The sequence below is a fragment of the Haliaeetus albicilla genome, chromosome 19 (assembly GCF_947461875.1).
Source record: "Haliaeetus albicilla chromosome 19, bHalAlb1.1, whole genome shotgun sequence".
Lineage (NCBI taxonomy): Eukaryota > Metazoa > Chordata > Aves > Accipitriformes > Accipitridae > Haliaeetus > Haliaeetus albicilla.
In genome coordinates, this window is record NC_091501.1 from 26784313 (window position 1) to 26807647 (window position 23335).

Genomic DNA, 23335 nt, shown 5'->3' on the forward strand with positions numbered 1-23335 from the left:
AGAGCTTTATTTGGTTATTGTTGTTCATAATAATTATATCTTATGTTCATATACTAGCTTCCTTTTGTCCACCATGCTGCTTATACACGTCTGCCTTGTAATGTGTTGCTAATACTGTACTTGTTGCACACAACTGATGATGTCTGGACATGAGGGGTTACTGCACAAGGAAGGAATGACGTGAGCAGTAGGTAACGTGTTCGTATGGGAATATAACAATGTAAGTCTGTCCGCTTACACTGTAGACCAATGTTTATCAAATACTTATGTTGCTGCCACACTTTAATAAAAATTATTTACTCTGAGTGTAAGTCATCAGTTGGCATCAGTCCCTTAATTCAGAATCCATTGACAGATGTGGAAACACAGTAGTGTGAAGGATGAATAGAAGAGCAGCCTCCAGTGATTTTCAAAGACCTTTGACCCACATCAGTCTGGGTATTGCAAATACAGAAGTTTTGTTTTGGTTTGTGGGGTTTTTTAACTGTTTGCTAGGAAACAGTTCATTGAAATAGAAAAATACAGTAAAGAATTAAACTGTCTGAAGAACAATCAAAGCTACACATTTTAGTTACTATATAAGAATGGTCTATTGGCTTTAGATATCTTATTAAAAGAGCATATGCTATCATCAGAGATATCCTATCAACATCATTACACAGCTTGAGCAAGACAGGATAATAAATGGTCAACAAGTTTGTTTTCAGTAAATTTCTTACTCCTATTTTAAAAAAAAATTATGAATTAAGTAGAAAAAGAGCAATCTACATTAGAATCAGCAAACATTTAGTATGCCAGTTTGTATGGTTAGTTCTTTCACGGCACTCCACTACTAATTTGAACAGGGCCTTAAACAACCTTACTCTTTCACTTAACAGATAAATGGAACAGATGAGTTTCAGGTTCTGTCCCTTTTGACTGTATTTTAAACCCTGAGGTAGCTGCAAGGCAATCCCATCCCCAAGATGACTTAAAATATATAGGGGAGGGGGTTGTGTAACTAAACCCAAACTAGGCATTTCTACCTTCTTATTGTGTATGTTAGAAATGAAAATAACTCCTTACTTACTCATCTGCTTTTCAGGATATGAATAAATGGCAGTTAAACGGGGGGAGGCTGTTGCATAACTTGCAGTTCAGCAGTGTCTACAAAATGGAAGAATTGCCAATGCTAGGTGTAAGCTGATCCTTAATACAGGGAGGGGATGTGATTTCCTAATGTGGATCTGACTTCAGGCACAAGATACAGAGTTACATGACTTTAGGGTTGGGCTTAAATAATTAATCATGGTTATAAATAGCTCAGCTCATCTGATTAATTTTGCTGCAGCTTGAAGCAACAATTTAAGTGTTATAAGCTGATAATCAGCATCCAAAATAGCATGACAGATCACTTTTCAAAACAGCCAATTCATGCTGACTAGAGAAGCCAATTTTGGAAGTTAAGAGTCTTACAGATAATGCTATATGCAATGCTAAAAGACTTAATTTTCCAAAGCGATGTATGCATAAATACAGTCTCTCAAAGGGAGAAGATGAGTATGGTCTATATTCAGGCTAGTTTTGCTTTTGATTTTTACCTTTTAAAAAAAACACAGCTGAAACCTTGAGAACTGATACTTAAGGTGCTTAGCAATGATATTGCATACTAACACCCACGTATAGTTTCCAGACTGTCAATCATGAAAGATGACTGGGTGTTTTCTCCTGGGGTAGAAGAGTCAGTGTGCGTGCATTGTTTAAGATTGCTTTTCTAGGCAAAATGTCTTCAGATCTTTACCTGCTTCAGAACACGGACAAAGACTTCCACACCACAAAAACTCTACCCATCCCAGTAGTTACTAGTCTAGAAAGAAGCACGCTCCTCACTTTTAAGCTTTTCATTTTGCACACATAGATACTAGAGAACAAGGAGAAATTGGTTTTGTGACATAGGAGTAAAGAGTTGACATACATACCACAATTCAGACAGAAAGGTCATCTGACAGACCCATCACTTCCATTCCCTGTAAAACCTCATTATAACGTAGCGTGATCTCAGAAGGCATAACAGATCAGATCCACAGGGAATGTAAGCAGAGAAATGTGACTGAAGCAACCCTCTAGGACTGCCAGATACAAATGTGCAGGTAGCAGAACAAAGAATGGTCCTGAACATGCTCTCCTGCAGGCATTGAGGTGAGAGGCAGCTGACTAGAAAATTTCGGAAGGTTAGCGGTGTTAGCAACTGAACTGCTAATTATGTCAGTTCAGTGCTGAGATGAGTGCTAGGTGAAGTAACGGCACCTCAGAAAAAAACAGTTAATGCAGTGCCTGACCTTCTCGGTGCCTACTGATCATTTGAGTAATTCAAATGAAGTCAAACTTCTACATTAGAAATGGTCTACAGATACATAATTAGATACTACTGGTTTTAATTCTGCCGCATTAAGACTATCCATTATCTGCTTTCTGAGATAACTGGCTGCATACTCTGCGATTTAAACAACACTATTTTAACTATTTCCATAGAAATACACTGCAAATAGGTCAGCAAGCTCCCATATACATATGGTATGTCCTTGCCAATACATTACTTTTGCATCCTTTTTTTCCCCATGTGATCTCATGCTTGACAGACTGACAAATGAAAACAAATACGCTAAAAGTGTAAAATGGGCAGGTTATCATGATGCAGGTTCTATAAACATGAAACAAGTTCCTGTTCCTAACAGCTTAGGGATCTGAATCTGAAGCCTGCAAGCAGCCTTGTGCTAACAGACCCCTGAAGAGTTCAACCTCCAGCAGCCTAACTGCAGTTCAGCTGATGAGAAAAGAATAGAAAACCCTTCATTTTGAAGGCACCTAACAGATAGACACAGGTATGCTAAAAGTAATTTTTGACAGATTCAAACATTACCTCTGTTGTGGCTTCACCTTGGTAAGAGTTTGGTCCAACTGACTTGAAGAACAGGCAGAGAAAACCTGCACCCGCTTCTAAATGACCCTGCAGATACAGTTTTAGTAGTACGGAAGTGCCTGGAGAGTGACTAGTACTACTCAAGCTTTACATACATTACACATTTACAGCTTTAGAAAATAAAAGGCTAAGATGCACAATTTTTATTCCACTTAAAACCATGGAAATACTCCGCTCAAAACTTTCCATGCAGCAGATGTAAAACACCTACTGTTAAAAAGCTTCTGGGTTGGGCTTTGGGGTTTTTTTCGTTAAATAGTGAGTATACCATTATCTGACTGCTTGATTCTCTTAGAAGAGTCAGTGCCATTTTCTCCTAACTTCCTTTTAGCACAGTCCACACATGAAGTTCCTGTGGAGGGAGAAAAAAAGTAAATTTAATGTTGCTACATACGTGTGCTTTGTATACTTTTTATTGAAAGCACCAAATATTAAGATAAACACAACAGTGGTCCACTGAGGTTTTTGTATTTGGATTCTGAAGTATAACCCTAACCCTACTGAAAGTCTGCACCAGTTCAGTGATCTCCAGCTCTTCCTCAACACTGAGCTCTGGTACTAACATATAAATCAGGAAGTAGCTAATTATACAGCTGCCTTTTGAAGAAAATAATTTTTGATTTTGTGTGATAATGCCTGTGGAGTTCAGAGGTGAGAAGCTTCTTTAAAAAGTTTGGATCCCTTATTCAGAGGAAGAAAATTCTTGGTGAGAGCTACTGTTGAGAGTACGAACAGCATAGCTGGACAGTAAAAACGAATGAAGGGAAATTCCTTCAAATCAGGACATCCATCACTTAAAACTCTAGATATATTTTTTTGCAGGGTATTATACAAATCTGTGTTAAGGAATAATTCTCCTTTATTTTTTTACTTGCGATGTATTCCAAAATATAAGTAAATGGGTGCTAAAATTACTTGTAAGGAGGATGCTAACAAGTTAGTGAAGGAGCTTTATGTTAAGTGGAACTGGAATAAATTGTGCTCAAGTTTTTTATATTCCACTGATGCCTAATTGTACTTTACTGAAAAAGGGATTTATGAACTCATGAGAAAGACAGATAAGTTTAACATCTATTTGGAGTTACAAAAGTAACCTCTGACTTTATGTCTGCTCCCGAGTATCTTGGACCTTCTGTACTTTTTGACGGTGAGGAAGGGGGGGGGGGGGAGGCAGGGCTAATATACTGCAATGCCAAAGACCCTTATGTCCAATAATGAAATGATACTTCCATACAATTTTGATATTATTTGCAGCAGCAGCACAAGTATCTTAGAAATGTAATCTTTTTAAGTTGAAGTGGTGTTTCAAAGGGAAGTTTTGCTATTTTATACCATAAATTGGGATGTATTACTGCTCTGCTTATTCACAGAAGTATCACAAAGATGCCTGAACAACACTTAGCCAAAAATTCACCTTCAGTACTACACACTTAAGCTTGAGATTCACTCTTCTATACCTTAAGGAGGGCACTCAAAATAGCCAAACATATGTTTGGAAGTTTAAGCCAAAACCACAAGGATGTTAATATTATCTGGGAATATCATCATCAGTAATTTTTAATATACATTTTCTGGAGCTTTTCCATTCTATCATTTCTCATTTTATTGACAGCCGAAAGCCAGCAGTTATCTGCTAATAGGTAGAAAGAGGGTAAAAAAAGAATCTGTTAAGCAGACTTTCAGAGCTAAATGAGAGCGCTGCACAATAATAATTTAATTATTTTGTAATCAGAGACTTATTTTTATCTCTCCGATAGATTATGGAAATTTAAGTAAAAATAAGAAAGTTACTTACCCAACAGTGTTGTGCTGTCCACTCGATCAGCATCTAGAGAAGTGTCAGAGACAGGAACAGCACAAGTTAGCGTCAAAAAAGCTTTTACACTTTTATGCGACATCCCAAAATGGCAAGGTTGCATTTAGAATCATATGTCCCATGGCAGGGACACCTTCCACCAGACCAGGCTGCTCAAAGCCCCATCCAACCTGACCTTGAACACTGCCAGGGATGGGGCATCCACAACCTCTCTGGGCAAACCTGTTCCAGTGCCTCACCACCCTCACAGTGAAGAACTTCTTCCTTACGTCTAATCTAAATCTACCCTCTTTCAGTTTGAAGTCATTACCACATATCCTGTCACTACACACCCTTGTAAAAAGTCCTTCTCCAGCTTTCCTGCAGGCCCCCTTTGGATACTGGAAGGCCGCTATAAGGTCTCCCCAGAGCCTTCTCCAGGCTGAACAACCCCAATTCTCTCAGCCTGTCTTTACAGCAGAGATGCTCCAGCCCTCATCATCTTCATGGCCCTCGTCTGGACTCACTCCAACAGGTACATGTCCTTCTTATGTTGGAGGCCCCAGAGCTGAACACAGAACTGCAGGTGGGGTCTCACGAGAGCGGAGTAGAGGGGAAGAATCACCTCCCTCGACCTGCTGGTCACGCTTCTTCTGATGCAGCCCAGGATACGGTTGACTTTCTGGGCTGGAAGTGCACATTGCCAGGTCATGTTGAGCTTCTCATCAACCAACAGCCCCAAGTCCTTCTCCACAGGGCTGCTCTCAATCCACTCATTACCCATCCTGTATTTGTGCTTGGGATTGCCCCGAACCATGTGCAGGACCTTGCACTTGGCCTTGTTGAACTTCATGAGGTTTGCACGGGCCCCACCTCTCAATCCTGTCAAGGTCCCTCTGGACGGCATCCCTTGCCTCCAGCATGTCGACCGCACCACACAGCTTGGTGTCGTCGGCAAACTTGCTAGGGGTGCCCTTAATCCCACTGTCCGTGTTGCCGACAAACATGTTAAACATGGCCGGTCCCAATACCGACCCCTGAGGAACGCCACTCGTCACTGTTCTCCACTCAGACATCGAGCCGTTGACCACAACTCTTTGAGTGCGACCATCCAGCCAATTCCTTATCCACCGAGTGGTCCATCTGTCAAATCCATGTCTCTCCAATTTAGAGACAAGGATGTCACGTGGGACAGTGTCAAACACTTTGCACAAGTCCAGGTAGATGATGTCAGCTGCTCTTCCCTTATCCACCAATGCTGTAACCCCAAATTTGTCAGGCACTATTTGCCCTTAGTGAAGCCATGCTGGCTGTCACCAATCACCTCCTTATTTTCCATGTGCCCTAGCATAGTTTCCGGGAGGATCCACTTGATGATCTTGCTGGGCACAGAGGTGAGACTGACTGGCCTGTAGTTCCCTGGGTCTTCCTTTTTTCACTTTTTAAAAACAGGAGCTACATTTCCCCTTTTCCACTCAGTGGGAACTTCCCCAGTTTGCCACAACTTTTCAAATATGGATAATGGCTTAGCAACTTCTGCTTCATCAGTAAATTGAGAATTCTACCAGAGCATCACTGCTGCAGCCCAGGCTACCTCCCATCTTGACCTCTCTGATAGTGAGCAACAGGTCCAGCAGCACCTCTCCTCTGGTTGGGCTCTCCATCACCTGTACTAGGAAGTTGTCCTCAACACACTCCAGTAGTTTCCTGGGCTGCTTGCAGTTCGCTGTGCTGCTTTTCCAGCAGATGCCGGGGTGGCTGAAGTCCGCTATCAGGATCAGGGCCTGCATTTCTCATTTCTTTCATATAAGCCTTTTAACAAACTCCTTCTGCTATTTTTTTAAAAGAGAGTTTGTAAATAAGCATGAAACAATGAAACCTGACAGTTTGGTAATGTGAAGAGCAGTTAATGCACACTTGAAAACAGTTTTGTTTGGGATCTTGACTTGCAAATGAGATCAACAAGATTCTGCAGTCAGAGTAAGGTCCCTCTTCTTGCAAGTATTAATCCCAATCAGTAATTCCACTGAACAAAAAAGGGAGGATTATAGTCCGATTTTGCAATCATTTCCATTTAGAGCTTATGTAAATATATCTCCCACCCTGTTTTGATATCAATGGCTGCTTCGCAATAAACTGGACACTCCAGACTCCACAGGCTCTAGACACTGCCCAGACTGTGAGAAGTATGTCCATCACATCCATGAACAGCAGCATGCCAAAGAAAAAAACTAGCAGGCTGAGGCTACTTCAGTGTCTGAAATTGCACCCCAACTTACTTCTGGGTGTCTACACCGCAGACAAACTTCCTGAAACCTAAATGCTGTGCTAAGTATTTTTTCTAGCCTTCATGGAAAGAAAAATCTAATCCAGTGTAAATGTAATGTTCATCCAGTTACAAAAACCATTACATAATTTGGGTATACACCTGCAGTTTTCTTTTAGGGAGGGCAAGGGGAAGGTTCCTGCTATGCACCACTTGGGAATAATTTTAGACAAAACAGTTTCCCTGACATGATAAAAGAGCTGTGAAACAGTATTCTTCCCAAGGTCATTTACTCTAGTTATTCTCCTCAATTCTCTGGCTAAGCCAGAGTAGAACTGTCCTTGTTTGGAAAACACTGAAGAAATCTCCTTCCTTCAACATACAGTTGTTTTTCCCTGGTTTTGTATTAAAGGCTCTTCATTGCTACAGCTAAGGAATTTTATGAGTTGAGAGACAACAGGATGGAAGGGAGCAGGGGGGAAAGTAAGTGAATGGACCTAGTTAGTAAAATTTAGCTCCCTGTTGATGCAGGACTAGTCGTTACCTTCAGCAAAGGTATCAAGGTATTTCCCATTTTAGCATTAAATGCCCTCTACAGAACGCCATTCGCTGTCGCAAATGGAGTATTACTCCACAGCCTCTTCTATTTTATTGTCATAAAACGTTACCCTCACACTCAGGTTTTCTCCCCACTCGTCCTAACTGTGTTAAACCAAACACTATTGGGTGTACTGATTTAATTTCCCATTCTATGCTTAATCAGATATTGTGGCTCAACCAGCTTATCCCACCAGTTAATTCCTTCAATTCTTTTAGTCTTTTTTACTGACATGTCATATTTCATATAATTTAATACTCAATATACTGGAGTAGTTCACGCCAAAAAAATACACAAAGTAAACATCTTAACTAAATGCTAACAAAAAGACAAATTCAGAATTAAAGATTAAATTTGCAAGAATCCACAGACCTTACAGAAAGAAATTTGGTTGGAATTTTGTCAAGTGTTCCAACTCTGCATGCCATTCATAAGCAAAGATGCTACACAGGCCAGCTACACATGAGGTCAACACCTCAGACCAAGTGCTGATTGTTCAGACATGGCATCCTGCTACATAGCTGCTCAAAATTTTCTTATTAAAGAAAGAGGAGACATTACCTGGACTTCTCTGCTTGCAGATTTGAGCGGTCAGATCTTCTACGTACTCTGGGAACTGTTTAAAACAGTCCCCATAGGACACTACTTTTATTCCGTGCAGCAGCATATCTGCCTGGAGCTTAAAAAAGTGGTCTTCATTTTCTTTAAGCACCAACATATAATGTTCTAAATCCACTTTATTCTTTACAGTATAAAGAAAAAGAGCTTGGAATATCTGATCGCGCAGAGTCTCTCCACAGCCCAAAAACAAAAAAGACTTGGTTCGATACAAATTTTGAAGAACTTCCTGTTAAGAAATAGAAACATGCACGAGCTACATTTACTTCAGTAGTCAAAAGGCCAAGGTAAGAACTTTTAGAATGTCAGACTTAAAAGGAGAAGCAGAGCAGACATCGCTATTGAACTGAATTAAGCATATGTTTTAGGATCAGGGCAAACTGACATTTCATAAGTACTCTTTCTACAAAAAAGTTTATGTTCAAAATCAAAGTTACTGTACAAAAATAAGTACACACGTAAATATTTCCAGTAAGGGAATTTTAAACTGAAAGAATTATGGTGTGCTGTTAGGTCAGGTGTGCTGTTAGGGTCAATCTGTAAATAAGGAAAATTAATATTCTTGACCAAATGTTTGACTTCTTAAAATACCTAAGATATGACATTAAGTCCAGAATCCAGAGCTGGTAACAGCTTAAGCCCCTAAAAAATGAATCCAAGCAATCAGATGGTGATGAATCCTTGTTCTGGTGTCTAGTATTTTACGGCTAATGTTCTTTCACGAGATAAATAGAAAAAACTCTAAAACTATGACATACAGCTGAGGGTTTTGATTGTGATTTACAAAGCAGCAGTATACAAGAGCACACATTGCCCTAGCAACATAGCTGGCTTTCTGAATACTGCCATTTTTCTGGGCCCCAATTATTTAACTACATGATAGGTAGTGCGTATGCAGTGATTACAATAAAATAGTTTGGCAAAACATAGTAAAAATTTTAAAGATCACACAAACCATGACTTCAGGATCTTGAGTAACATCCTTATATCCTGAGGGATCTAGCACCATTCCACAGGGATCAGTATATAAGCCATGAATATGAAGAACTCCGTATTTTATATGACCTCTTGCCCACTGAAGAACCTAAAGCATATCATGCAAGTTACATTCTTTTGTTATAATATACTACAATAACTGAGATTCTGAAAAAATATACAGCTGTCCGAACTTACAAAGTCACCTAAAGCAGAAGTAACTTCTTTTGCACTTTTCTGCAGCAAGAGGTAATTTTAATTACTAAGCTTACTTTAAATTATAATAAAGAGGTGATTGCCGATACTGAAGATGCCTCTGGCTTTTTGGTCTAAACAAGCATTCAACCAAGCAGCAAGTTCCAGCAACGCTGGCACAAAAGATACGAACAGCAAATTAACTACCAGCTAGGTGAAATCGTATTTGTGATTGTAACAATTACTTCATGTAAGTTAAGTAATTTTGTGGTTTTTTTCCAAGGAGTGGGAGGGAATTGGTTAATAAATGTGTCACTGAAATTCCCTTTGGTAACTGTTACCAGATTATTCAGAATAAGACAGACACATAAAATATATATCTGTGCATCTGCTGTTAGCTTATAGACATGCTTTACCAATTAAGAAGTTTTAGCCTTGACACTCTTTAAACAGGAAAACATCTTTCAATGAAGCTTACAATCTGCCTTCTCTTATTAGAAGTCTTAAAATTTTACTGCTCTCATCATACCTTATCCTTATCTTTCAAGTCTAAAGATTCCATAGGTTTACCCTGTTGCTGACCAAAGATTTCAAGTAAATTATCATAGTTTGTAGTCAGAACCATTGTGCCTCTCTCCATGAGTCTCAGGATTGATTGCAGAACAACAGGATTCTGAATGTGTTGTTCTAAATTATCAAACACCTCCATTAAGCAATCCTGGAAGAAGTTGGGCTTTGTATCCCCAGTACGCTGAAGAAAGAAAAAGAGGAACACTTCATAAGGACCACATGCACCATTAGAATTGCCTCCAACAGAAAATCCACCTCATCTGTCTACTTAATGCCAAAGCGTTTCTTTAAAAGAGGGCTTATGTGGTATACAAAGCATAAAGGTCTGAATGTACAAAACCATCAAAAACAACAATCTCAAATTATTCAGGTGCTCTTGCCTCTACTTAACGTAGCTGAAAATAGTAGTCTGGTTTTCTCAAGGAAGCTTGTAATACAGGTAAAATAAACAAAATTATTTTGCTACAGTTAAATCCTCACTGGTCACTTCTAAACAAACATGAAGGTACGCTTTCCTAAAAGCGCAGGCTGCATTTGCCCAGAGTATCTGCTGAGACTGACAGGAACTTGTAATAATTCTGTAAAATATACAGGCTTCCTATTCAATAAATTGTATTAGACGCAGAACAACGGTCTGTTTATAAGCCCAATACAGTTACTGGCCTAACTACATGGAAACCTCACCTTTCTCAGTATGCTTTTACTGCTGTGAAAATGAGTTAGTGTACTAAAATTATCATTCCCTGGATTCAGAGTCTGGGATATACCATTAAAGAGGTTTGGGTTGGGGGTTTTTTTGCTTCCTGGTTGAGAAAAATCTATTAATCATTAAATCTGCTACAAAGCCTAACCATACATGCAGACTCCTCCCAAAAGAGAGCGGTGGTTATTACACTTTGCCTGTAGAGAAGCCCACCACGGTTTGCAAAACACTCAACACATCCTGCAACTTAGCAGTATGTACGTCACCCTAATTATTTCAACTAGAAGACTTGGCAAACCTATTAACACGATCTGAAAACCTCCGGAACCTAAGATGAACAGCTGAGAACCTGGGCATGTATGGACTGTCTTCAGCAAAGTGTGAGCTACAGCGGTGATTAAGTCTGTGTGATCTAAAGCTATCGACAGGGTCAAGGTCTACCTGTACTTTCAGGGTATCTCTAGTTTTAGCCGGCACAGCTATAAATTCCTCTTTCAGTTCCAAGAAACATTATTGCGAATATTTAATAGTTGGGACTCTTACTTGCATTAATTAAGACAAAAGCTTACTTACACTAAAAACAAGGATTTTTTAGCCACTCCAAAATGTACAGTGTACTATATGATTACCATCAAAATTTCAATTTTTACCAGAAAAATTTCAAGTTCTAGAAAGCTGAAAAGAATTTTTGTTGATAACAAAATAAAAGTATATAATAATTTTAGAAATCAGTGTAAGTTACAAACAGACTCACTGGTGACATTTTTCTGATGAGATCATGTGCCACCACAAGCAGGTCTCTATCTTTGATTACGTTTTTACGAAATTCAGCAACATCTCCAGGATGAAGCACCTCCAGCTGCTCAGCTGCTTCAATTACCGCCTCAATGCAACTTCTCCAGGAGCACAGCGCTGGGATTCCTGGTGCTACTGCAGCACTTACGCCGGTTCCAATTACAAGAAGAAGGTCCCGAGGCTGCTTTCTTATTAGACTTTTTAAGAACTTCCTTTAAAACAGAAAACAAAAATCTTCATTTTTAACAGTGCATTTTCTAACTTGTCTGAAGATCTCGTGACTGACTCAAGAAGTCCGTATGAACTATTAACACTTGTGCAAAATACTAACCAGCCAAAAGGAACCAAGTTCTCCATTGCTACACAGAAGAATAGTATTGGCAGCAGTTCACACCCTTCCCCAAACTGACAACGTACTTTAAGTCTTTTTGTCATTTTAGACAAGTAAGTGTGCATAATTAATTTAAGCCAAAAACCGTCAACTTCAAATCACTAATGTCTTTGAGATCCAAATTGACAATTACCAATTTTCAGTCCACTGGGCTAGCCAAACACCATTTCAAATGGAATTTTGAAAAAAGTAGTCAAAGGACTGTCCAATGACTTACTTGAAACATGCCTGATAGAAAGTAAGTAGAACTATTTCAAAGGGACAAGTCACAGTATTTCAAAGAAACAAATTTTTGTTTTTTTTTCTGGGAAAAAGCAGTATTTTTTATTCTCATTTATTCTCACTTTAGGATACATGAACGTAAGAACAGTCATGCTTGTTCCGATCAAGGGTTCATCTAGCCCACTATTCAGATGTTACTAACCACAGATTACTCTCAAAGGCGTATTTGGTTCCACGTCAGTAGTCACTGCGCAAACCAGCACAAGAAACTGTTGAGAAAGTCTGGCTTTCATGACTACTTTGCGAAGAAGTGAAAATGCATTTAAACCATACAGTGAAATGACTGTATACAAGCAAGGATTTCAGTAATACAGAACCTTAGAATTCCCTTGACTTTCAAAACTACCTTTACAGATTTTTAATTCCTGTTAATCTGATAATCTGGGTGTTTAACACCTCTTACTTCACGATCATCTGAAATGATCTAGCTAAAACCTTATTTAACTTGAAATGGCCCTAGGCAAAGCGATTAATAAACATGCAGATAAGGTTGCTAGCTAATGCTTACAAAGAATATGTTGCTGATAATCCCCATGCCTTCCTGCTACATTCAGCATTAATTGTTTCCTCTCAGCAAGTGTATTATTTATTCCTCACGAACAGCTTAACTCTGAGTATGAAGCACTCGGTCAGTGGAGAAACTAGATTCTGGGATCATTTCAAGTTTCCAAGCATGATGTATCCAATTTTCAGTAATGTACTTCCATTGTGTTTTCAGATTTTCATTAAGAGACAGTTTTATATAACCTGTGCAACACAAGTTACCTGGATTTCTGCTCACTTCTAATTGTTGATCGTTCTGATGAATCCATCTCTGAGCCCTAAGTAAAACAAAAAGTAAAATAATTCTTGATGCTTCTACCTTAAAAAAGGCCAAAATTAAAACCAGATGTATGACTGTTAGCGTTTTCTATTTATTCTTATCAAGTATTTTATAATCAAGACTCTGTATATCACATCCTAGTTAAGCAACGCACTGATAGAAACAAAGCTGACAAAGTATGAGCTCCATTTAAGCTCAGTTGATTGACATTTTGAAGCTAATGGAGATATGGCTATTCACGCAGCTGAAAAATACTTGTGTCTAAATTCAAGATAAAATTTATCATACCTACTAAAATGTTAATTCTTTTCAAGCAATGAATGCATCTCTTGAATTTATTTTTTTCATAATAATCAGCTGATTCAACCAAGTTTGTGGAAACTGGACTTCTGCAACACGAGAGGCCCTCTGCTAACCACCTGGCTACACTACCAGACCATATAACATGAAACATTTTTCTTCTCAGCAAGTACTTTAAATGAAAACTTATTTTAGTGTCATGTATATTGTCTTATGTCTGAAGCATGAGAAGGACTGCATCTTGGCAAGACAATTTGGCTACAACATCGTCACTTAGAAATCCCCAAGTTTCATTACATTGATTCTGGGGTTTGTTTTTATAAGGATGTATTTTTTGTTTGGCTTTGAAACACATCTTAGTTTGTGCTTGTGGAGATTGCAGACCCTAATCCCTCAAATAAGCATTCTGCCAGACCCTGTGACTCATTGGCTACTTGCCAGCTCCCAGGTTCACATGCTGGAAGCTAATTTGGAAGCAGGAGGCCTAAGTTTGGAGATCATTTGACCAAAAAAACCCCCCACCAACCCCAAAGAAAAGAACAAAACCAAAAAAATCCCCACCCTGTGACAGAGGGACATGAGCATTTCTGAGGAAAACACAGAGATCTCTTCTGCAAATGCACCCAGAATGTCTTTTCAAGTGGAAAAATCTTTTCTAGTCGAGATACTTATTTTCTCCTTGCTTCCTTCCTTGACAGTATCCTACAAAGATGCTACACTATCATCTGAAGAACACCAGCACATCCAAAATTCAGAACAATAACCTGTCTAGAGCAAAACACTTCAAAATCTAGAGAACAAGTTTCCTTTATATATGGAAAAGTTACGAGTTCACAATGCAAAACCAACACATGAAGGAAGTGCAACTTACTTATTCTGAAAAGGACTGTATTATTTTATTACCCCATCCAGTGAAGTGTTTGGGAAAGAATCCCTAAGAAAGCTTTAATAATTACATTAATAACTTACCAAAATTAATAAAATAAGCATCTCGCCACAGGATGCTGTCAGTACCAACATTTTGGACCTCATTGTTTCCTTTTATCCCTTAAAGTTGCTTCCTGGAAGCAGAAGCTGTGCAAATAAGTGGCAGCAGCTGCCACCAACCCCTAATAGCTAAATGGCTGCAAACGATAAAGTCTGAATTTCTCCATGCCTTTGAGTAGTGAGTAATTCTGACTAGTCTTGAAAATTCTCTTACTAGATTTAAGAAACACTTCTTCAGTGAGCATACCTAGAAAAACAGAGGACCTGGCCACCAGCATTCAAGACTGGTTTACTTTTTAAGAGAGACACGGGAGCAACCAAAGGCACGCGCAGTTGCTTTTCAACAACCTTTCCTCATGGCAGCCTGGAAATCGGACCCCTCTATAATCCAGATTCGCCAGAAAGCGCGGAATGGGAGCTGGGTCTCTACTCCAAACACAAGGAGGGTTCATCAGAACAAACTCTGATTTTGTCTTTTCTTCCTGTTCAAGAAAGCAGGTTTTATTTAAGGCTCTACCCGTGAAATCGGAGCTCTATCCGCTGACTGAAACTCCAAGCCAATGCTCTGACTGAACCAAACGCTTCTTCCAGGCAGCTTAATATAGGAGAACAGCCTAAAACGTTCAAGGCAAAGGAAGCAGCGGGGCGAAGGAAAGCCTCTTTCCCCTGTCCACCCCGCACGCCCGCTGATTCTCTCTGGAAAAAGGCCAAGAGCAGCAGGGAGGGCAAGGCAGGGCAGGGCAGGGCAGCAGCCTCTCCCTCCGGTAACGGAGCCGTTACCTCCCTCCTCCTCCTCCTCCCTCAGCGGCGGACGAGGAGGACCCGCTCCCCCGCCAACGCTGCCGACTCCGGCCTCCCCGGGCCGGGCCCGGCCCTCCCCGGCGGCCCCGCTGCCGCCCGGCCTGCCCGGGAGCCCCCCGCGCCGAACGGCAGCCGGAGCGGCGGTTCCCTTCGGTCCGGTCCGGTCCGGTCCGGCAGCCGGCGGCTCCCCGCCCGCCCCTCACCGCCGGGCCGGGGGGAGGACGGCGGCCGCGGACCCGAGCGGTGACCCCGGCCCTCGCCCCCCGCCGCCGTTACCTCACGGGAGCCGCCTCGCTCCGGCGGGGCGGGCGCAGCGGCAGCGGGGCTTCTCCCGCCCCACCGGCCGGCGGGACCGTCCCCTCCCCGAAGACCTTCCCCGCCGGCCGGGAAACAGCCGCCCCGGGAGGAAGATTCCGCCCGAGAAGCGGCTCGGCCCCGCCGGGCAGCACTCGCCTCGTTAAGGTCCGCTTGAACACCGCCGGCCGTCTCGGTCACGGCGGGGCGACGGCGGGGCGACGCCGGGCGGGAGGGAGCGGCGCTGCCGCGCCCCGGCCGGTTCCCCGCGGCGGAGAGGGGTGACGCTCACGCACCGCCGAAAAAGCCCCGAAGCCCTTTTCCAGGCAAAACCAGAAACGAGCAGCCCGCGGGCCTGTGTGAAACGGGAGAACCGACTCTGGGCTGCAGGAGAAAGGGAGCTCGAAGGTAAAGTCGAAGGTGAACGGGGTTAGGGCCATGAAAACTTACGGATGATGGAAGCACGGAAGATGCGAAGCGGTAGGGCCAGGAGAAAGCAAAACAAAACACGCAAAAAAAAAAAAATATAAACAAACCGCACAAAGAGAGCGTGCGGGTACCTTCCGTGGCTCCACCGGAGGGTCGGCGTGGCAGCCCGCCACGGGCAGCTCCCTGCGCACCGGAGAGCCCACGGCCGAAGCTCTCCTCCTCTCCAAAGCGCTTTGCTTTTCTTCTTTAGTCTCTTAAAGCCTAAAAACTCGCAGGTCCTTCGCCACGGGTTATCAAGGCGTTTGACTGACAGCACGTCGCCCGGCTCCACCACGTTTTCCGACGGCGGTGCCCAGCTGGCGTTGCAGCGCTGTGGCTTCGGTGGGGTGACCCCACGGGAGGAGTCCGCCACGGCGGTCCGCTGTGTAAAGGCTGCTCGTGGTGCCTAAGGACACTGTTGCAGAACCGTACCCCCAAATTCCAGTTGCAAAACTGTGTTGAAAACGCGTCCTCCAATTTTGATTTCGTAGCCGGCGTTCTAAAAACTACTCGTGGTACCATTTTACAGACTTTTGCGGACTCGAAGTACTTACTGGCGTTGGCTTCCCAAACATAGGTCTTAAAAGATTTTCTTTGTTTCTCTAGTCAGTCACTTCTATCGTTTTGGGGTACAATCAAGATTCACAGGTTTTGCATGCCTGTATGATAGATTTGACCACTCTCTTTTTGTTCGTTAAACATCAGTGTTGCATTGATATTCTGGTATAGTTTTAGGAAGAATTTTGGTAAGCATGGCCAGTTTTGCAGATGAAACGTAAACCCACTGTTTTTACTCCATACCCAGCATTACTTTTGGCAAGAGTAGTTGCGTTAACCGCACTGACTTCACTAACTTTCAGTTTGCATAAGAACATTGTGTCCTTATGAACTGTCTGTAATATGCCCTAGACATCACTTTTCACATTGTCATTTTTTTATATCAATACCTTGCAGTGTCCCTAGAAAGTCTTAACAAACATTTGGAGCATCATATTCATAGCGATAAGGAAGATGGAGGATAGGATCAGAGAGAACAGAAAGGGAGAAAAAAGAATGTAACGACAGTCTCACCTGAAAATGGAGGTTTGATTGAGTTAGAGAAGCTCTGCAATGCTTCTAGCTCTTCGCCTTCCACCCTTCGCTACTGCCAGTCAATCAGCAACGTATTTTAACATGCTGATATTTAGGGTTCAGTAATCCTGAAGGTCAAAGACCTTGTGTTTTAGAAGAACCAGGTGATATTCTGCTCCCTAAACCCCAGTAACTATGTCTGAAATCCAGCCTGCAATGCCATTTGACACTGCATTGTAATAACGTTGGAATGTATTACTAAATAAGTTGCTGCGTATCTTAGAATATTTTGTCAGCTGTAGATAGGAGTCACAAAGACTTGCTAAATATTTTCCAGAGCTTGAGACTCAAGGTCAGACCTATCCTGTAGATTTACAATACCTAATATTCTTCTTTGTTTCGCATTAATTTAAAAACTAATGAGAGGAAATATTTGTGAAGAAAGGCCCTTGAAAGCTTTTCCATTTTTCAGTCTGAGTCAATTTATCTGATAAATGTTCTTACCTTTTCATGTAAGCCTTGTTCCTTTTATATCCTTAGACTACAATAACTATTATTTTAAAAACCCCAACAGTACTCACAACAATAATAAATTACGTAAGCTCTGAATTCCCTTGCAAGGGGTTAGGAAAGTCATTAAGGACAAAGAATATCAATACTTTCCAATCAAATACAGTACAAAAGTAACCATATAAAATACAATCAAAAGGAGGTTTGGTATACTTTTCCAAATGTACAACAAGAGGTAACAATGTATTGTTTTCCATTATATTTCCTTGTTATTACTGAAAATGTATATGACAGACAAGCAAACGCCTTTACAAGAAAATTGGCATAAAGTTCAGTAGCAAAAGTCGCAGTGAGAAGAGGAAGAGGATGCTGAAGTGTGTTGAAACCTGTAAGCTTTGAAATAGGAAGGAGTTTCTTTCAAGAAGCAACAAAGGCAAGTACTGTTCTGCTAGTCAAGAAACACTGAGGGATAAAATGCATACTCTAAATAAAATAGCTACAGAAGCTTCCCACTTGATTCAACCTAAGATTTATTTCTCATATTATAGTAAATTCATATGTTTATCCAAGTGTACCAAACAATATGTTAATTCAGTTGTTTATTTTGGGCTTTCTTGCAGACTTTGGAAATACTACTCAAAGTGATGTAATCAGGACAAGAAATGCAGCTGGTTGGTTTTGGCTGGAAGAGCCAATGCATCTGATTATTCAGCTGTGGTTTTATGCACCAAGATGTAATGTTGATTTACTTTTGACATCTTGCTGTTTAATATGTTATGATAAAATAAACCCTAGTTTACTTTATGCCAGAAACTGCTGGTTAGAAAGAAAACAAGTAAAACTCGTAATGAAAGTTTATTGAGCTTGCTGAAAAGCATCTTTAAGACACCAACTAATTCATGTCTTAATTTTTTTCATAGCAGGAAGCCAATTTGCCCCTGTTGATTGAGATAAAATTCCTTATACATGCACAATGGAACTGCTAGTTACTTCCTGTTAGGTGAGTACTTTTTTCTACCTTGGAGCTAACTGGATCTTACTAGTTTGTCAACTTTGTAAACAGAATAGTTTATAAAATGCTTTGAAGAAGAAAGATGCTATCAGAAATTCAAAGTATGTTTTCAAAAGCCAGTGTCAGTTCACTTAGAGTTTACCTATGATTGAATATAGAGATTAATTTTCAAAGACAACCTTTTAATTTTTACTTCCAGCATTATGTGTGTCTAAGCCCTGCAGAGTGGCATGATGTGTAAAATAATTCTGTATGTAACTGCAGGTGTACACTAGAGCTGATTTTTAAAGCTGCCAAGTGACAAGCACATCTTCAGTGACAGACACCAACAAGGTCTCCCTACAGTCAACTTTTACTTAACAGAGGATAACTACATGCGAGTTCTGCGTTACCTCGCACCCACCTCTCTCACACTGACTGAATCACAGTCAGTATTCTTCAGTGTGTACAATTTGCTGCTGCTGTCCTATGCTTTCAATGAGACAGGGAAGAGATGGTAAGCTACAGCTTCTTGGGGAATTTTTTTGAGGTCTCTTTTGAATAGCAGTGTAAGCTTTAATAGTAAAAGGCTTTAATAACAGATTTGACTCTACACTGAATACAGGACAAAAGGCCAGAATATAATTTTATAGCATGCTCCCTTTTACGATTAAATACAACCTGTTCTCTCCATTTACCATGGCTTTTTTTGCCCCCAATAATAAATTAATCCAATAATTAACAATTATTAAACTAATAATTATTGAATTAATAATAAATTAATTCCTATAATTAAAATCCATTGTCTAGAGTCCAGTAACATTAGCATCAGTGAGAGTGTAATCATTTCAGTATAGTCATATGTGGAAAAAATACATATTAAAAAATGATGGGGGAAATTGGGTCTGTTAGCTGCAGTTTTTCTGACCTTGAATTTAGTTTGAACTGTTCATAACAAAGTCTGAATATATGAGTTTGCTTTGAAGAACTAAAGAGTGTAACTGACTGGAATGTCCTTTGATTAAATAGGTTGTCTTTTGCACCTTTCTGACAAAAAAAACCAAAGCAGCTCTGTCACAAGGTCCTTATCTGTTCTGAACAGCAACAACGGGTGAAGCAGTGTGAAAGGGAGAAAAGCCATTTCAAAGGAGAGGCAGAACTGTAATGGAAAAAAGGAGCAAAAACAAAACCAAAGAGGAGACAGTACAAAAGAAAAAAAAGAGAGAGAAAAGGTAAAAGGAAATAAAACGTTATAGAGACTGGAAGGAATGGATTTTAATCAAGCATATTACTGTAAAGAATGGGCAGAGACAAAGCCAGACAGGAAGTTGCAAATACTCAAATTTTGCTTGAATAAGTTGCTGCTGTTAAAAAACATAACTAGATCAGAGAAATGAACCGTGGGAATATTATTTTAAGAACTTGTTGGTGAACTGGCATAAACATCTGTCTCGGTTGTCAAATATCAGATGTTGAAGATGTTAGCTAAAATATTTGCAGAAATAAAATATATATAAAATAGGGACAAAAGTAGAGGTGTTACTCTGCTCTGTTAGAACATATCAGGTGCAGTACTAACTTTTGGGTTTGGGGTTTTTTTTTTCTGCTTGGCTGGGCTTTTGTAGTCCAGTGGCTACTTCTTCTACCTAGGCATATATTTAACAAGATTAAAACCACAATCAACAGATCAGCAAGCAGAGAGGTATAAAGGCGACCATCACATGGGTCCAGTATGCAGTGCAGAAGTGCAGTGGAGAAGCATAGGTTAAGATCTTCGACTTTTCTTGAACTGCAGCAAAAAGGAGCCCTGAGGACAGGAACCCCATGACCCTCTGCAGTGGTGGCCAGTCAGACTGGCTGTCTGATCCAGTGTACGGAGGATCACTGCAGAATTGTTTGCATAATAATATTATTGACTGCCCAGATCTCATGTATTTTCTAGTAAGCAAACCTTTGGTTTGAGGTGGTTGGTAATATGATCTCTCCTGTAGTTTAAATATTTGTGCCTAACTCCTAATTTGGGGTATAGTTGAGGTTATCTATATTTGTAATTCCTATCAAGTCAGGATCAAGTCTACAAAGGAAGCTGCAAATGTAGCACTTAAGTCCAGGGAGGTAAGCCAAATGAAATCTTACTCAAGAAGCAAAGTTCTTAGTATCCAGCCAGCTGCCATGCCTTATACCCTCTAGTATGCCTAAAGAGAAATGAAGTGTTATACCACGTTTACGTTACACTTGCTTGGATTAACATCACCAACAGATGAGAACCATGTTATGTATTGTATATGATTTTTGGTGTGAGATCTCAGCTACAAATCTCATTTAATGCATGTTGTAACAAAGTGTTTTGCTATAATGTATGCTATCATTCCAATAAAGATTACAGATCCCAGCCCAGGGATATTTGGACACTTACCTTCTATTTTTTCATTTGAGAATCTGGGCCTTCATGCAGACACTCATAGATACTATATCACAGAAGGAAGACATTCAGGCAGCATTATTGTAGCGATGTCTTCAGGCCTCACCTTTAACTACTTGAATACTATGTAACCCATAAATGCTGAAGAGTTATAATATGAAGGTCCTGTATCCTACAGAAGAAAAAAGCTCTAAGGTTACTTATGAGTTTAAATATTTTACTAAGTATACTACAATAAGGAATTTCCGTAAGAAATTTCCAGTCTGTTTTTTTGTTAACTGGCTCTGGGTCTTTTTAACTAGATGAGGCATAAAAAGCTCCATATTCTCCGGTTTTACTGGATTTATTGTGGAAGTTATCAACTCCAGTAGAGAATCATATTGCAATATGGCTCTCTCCAGAATTCCTCGTTCTTAATAAGAAACAATGAAAGTAGAATTAGGTTTATTCTACTAATGCAATCTTGATTATAGCAAGTGCTAGTTAGTTTGGGGGTAACTTTTAAAAAGTCAGCTTCCTAATAAATGACTGCCTTCTCCTGCTACATGTCTTACAGTGACTCTTTGCAGTAGAGATGAAAAAAAAAATTAAAAAGTATCAAACCCAATTTACCTATGCAGTGTGTTCCAGGCTGAAAAATTTCCTTGTGAGAAAATCCAGATACCTCCAGGTAGTTTCACCAAGTTGTTAGTCCTGGTTTTTGTGGAAAGATAAGACAGTTAAAAGGTTTGAGTAACAGGAGTTTCCCAAGATTTCAATCTCATTCAGGCTCATTGTTCATTTTCACTCGGTATCTCCTCACCTGCTAGCTAGAGCAAATACTTGCACTGCACACCATGAGATGCCAGAGCCAGAAGACATCCTGTGCAATGGCATTCTATTATTCCTACGTAAAAGGCTAAGGTTTGACTTGGTGTCTTGAAGTGAACCAGCACTGTGATTAAAGCTTTTCAAGAGTTTTCATACAAAAAACCATTGCCTTTTATTCTTCACTCTTCAACTTCTCGGCAAACTAAAAAGCCAGTCTTTTGATTTTTCTGCAACAAAAGATCTGTAGAAATAAAAAAGAAAATCTGTACTATCACTAGACTGGACAGCATAAGCATATACGCACCACAGATATCTGTCTGGTTAACATTTATAAAGAATATTTGCAAAGACAGGCATCCCAGAAATATTTCCTGGAAAGGCATCAGAGTATGTTGTAGTAATGCAAGGCTGTTAACAATCACAGAAAGGTCAAATTCAGTCTGCAGCCATCCTATTGTAGGCTGTGTTCCTGTTACATAGCACAAGCTACAGAAATTGGTATTTGGGCAAGGGGATTCACAGCAACAGTTAGTATACATAGAATCTGGTGCCCATAGGTAAGTCAGTGAGATCTTTCTTTTGCCCATACTAACTAAAACAAAATTCAAGGAAGACAACAACAAAAACCTGTGCTATTCTTCTGAGGACACAGAAACTTAAATGACCTAAGTATTAATACTTGTCACTTAGTCAAATCCCTAGTTGAATAGTTCAGTTCTGTTTAACTTCCTCTAGTAGTTTTAATTGGATGCCTCCTGTCCATGTGCTTAAACCATTCCATGATTTTATACAGGAACATAGGGAATAGGTTTAGAAAGAATCCCTTGGGTTTACAAGTCCAGTTCTGTGCTTTAGCTGTATTATTAAACTGTAGGAAGCTGAGTTGCACCAGCGGGCACAGCAGTCGCTAGCTGACTTAAACGCTTTGGAATGAAAGCATTATGTAAATGTACTAATGATTAATCTAAAAAGAGTAATTTAAGGGACTGAAAGTGAGCAGGATAAATGATTTAACTGGAGGCTGAAGAGAATTGCAGACTAACTTGGAGAAACCCACTGCAAGGTTTGTATGTTAATATAAGCAAATTCAAATAAATCCCTTGCAAAACTGTGTTAAAAGAACATTACAGTAAGGCTCAAGCTCAAATGCTAAGAAGCCAGGAAATAGAAAAGGAAGCATTGCCTGTGCATCCCTGATTTGCTTCACCATGGATTTGCATTATGATGCTACTTTATAGGAACGCATATTTCTTTCCCCTGTCCTACCTCTCCATCTTTTAGTTCATAGGATGGATGGTGTTTGCTTCAAAAATTTTTCTCATTATTGTCAAATGTGCAACCTTTGTGCTTAACATAGTGCACATTCTCTAAACCATCACTGAAGATGAAGCTACTTGCATATTTGCAATGAAATATTCTCTTTATATAATGTCTTGTAATTTATTTTTAAAATTCCTGTGAGTTGGAGAGGAAAATTATCTCTGTTTGACTGACGGGAGAAAAAATGCATGTAGAAATTAAAGTAAAATAATATTTATAATTTGGTTGCCTATTTTTAGATTACTAGAATCTATTTTGTTCTACTACTTTGTATTTTATAGTACCTTAAATATTCAAAGCATGGTTTCCACCGACTATAGCAGTAGGTGGGAGTGTTAAGTATTTGCCGAAATCACATATGGATCCTCAAACTTTGTACCCAGATAACAAA

General features: G+C 40.0%; 1 protein-coding gene and 1 long non-coding RNA gene across 9 annotated transcripts; one reads left to right on the forward strand and one right to left on the reverse strand.

Moving 5' to 3' along the window:
* Positions 1-592: 592 nt before the first annotated feature.
* On the reverse strand, positions 593-17030 carry FAM118A (family with sequence similarity 118 member A). 7 transcript variants are annotated; one of them, XM_069806920.1, is made up of 9 exons: positions 15335-15461; positions 14606-14739; positions 12913-12968; positions 11434-11686; positions 9936-10157; positions 9192-9320; positions 8180-8465; positions 4755-4787; positions 593-3311 (listed from the first exon to the last, which is right to left on the reverse strand). In XM_069806920.1, the coding sequence occupies exons 3-9, from the start codon at positions 12957-12959 to the stop codon at positions 3211-3213; spliced, it is 1071 nt and encodes a 356-aa protein (XP_069663021.1). In that variant the 5' UTR covers positions 12960-12968; positions 14606-14739; positions 15335-15461; the 3' UTR covers positions 593-3210. The 7 variants fall into 7 exon arrangements, with proteins under 7 accessions (XP_069663021.1, XP_069663018.1, XP_069663019.1 ...); XM_069806917.1 differs by having other exon boundaries at positions 14505-14739; XM_069806918.1 differs by lacking the exons at positions 14606-14739; positions 15335-15461 and adding an exon at positions 16892-17030.
* A 49-nt stretch (positions 17031-17079) lies between these two features.
* On the forward strand, positions 17080-20784 carry LOC138689993 (uncharacterized). 2 transcript variants are annotated; one of them, XR_011328763.1, is made up of 3 exons: positions 17080-18401; positions 18678-18909; positions 19422-20784. It is a non-coding gene; the product is annotated as an uncharacterized lncRNA (long non-coding RNA). The 2 variants fall into 2 exon arrangements; XR_011328762.1 differs by having other exon boundaries at positions 18678-20784.
* Positions 20785-23335: the final 2551 nt, after the last annotated feature.

What these genes read in the sequence shown, in the direction of transcription:
- FAM118A (XM_069806918.1), bottom strand. Translation starts at nt 12,959, where the DNA reads ATGGATTCATCAGAACGATCAACAATTAGAAGTGAGCAGAAATCCAG. An exon ending in AGAAGTGAGCAGAAATCCAG is followed by an intron (nt 11,687 to 12,912) that starts GTAACTTGTGTT and finishes TCTGTTTTAAAG; the next exon opens with GAAGTTCTTAAAAAGTCTAA. An exon ending in CTGCAAGCAGAGAAGTCCAG is followed by an intron (nt 4,788 to 8,179) that starts GTAATGTCTCCT and finishes ACACTTCTCTAG; the next exon opens with ATGCTGATCGAGTGGACAGC.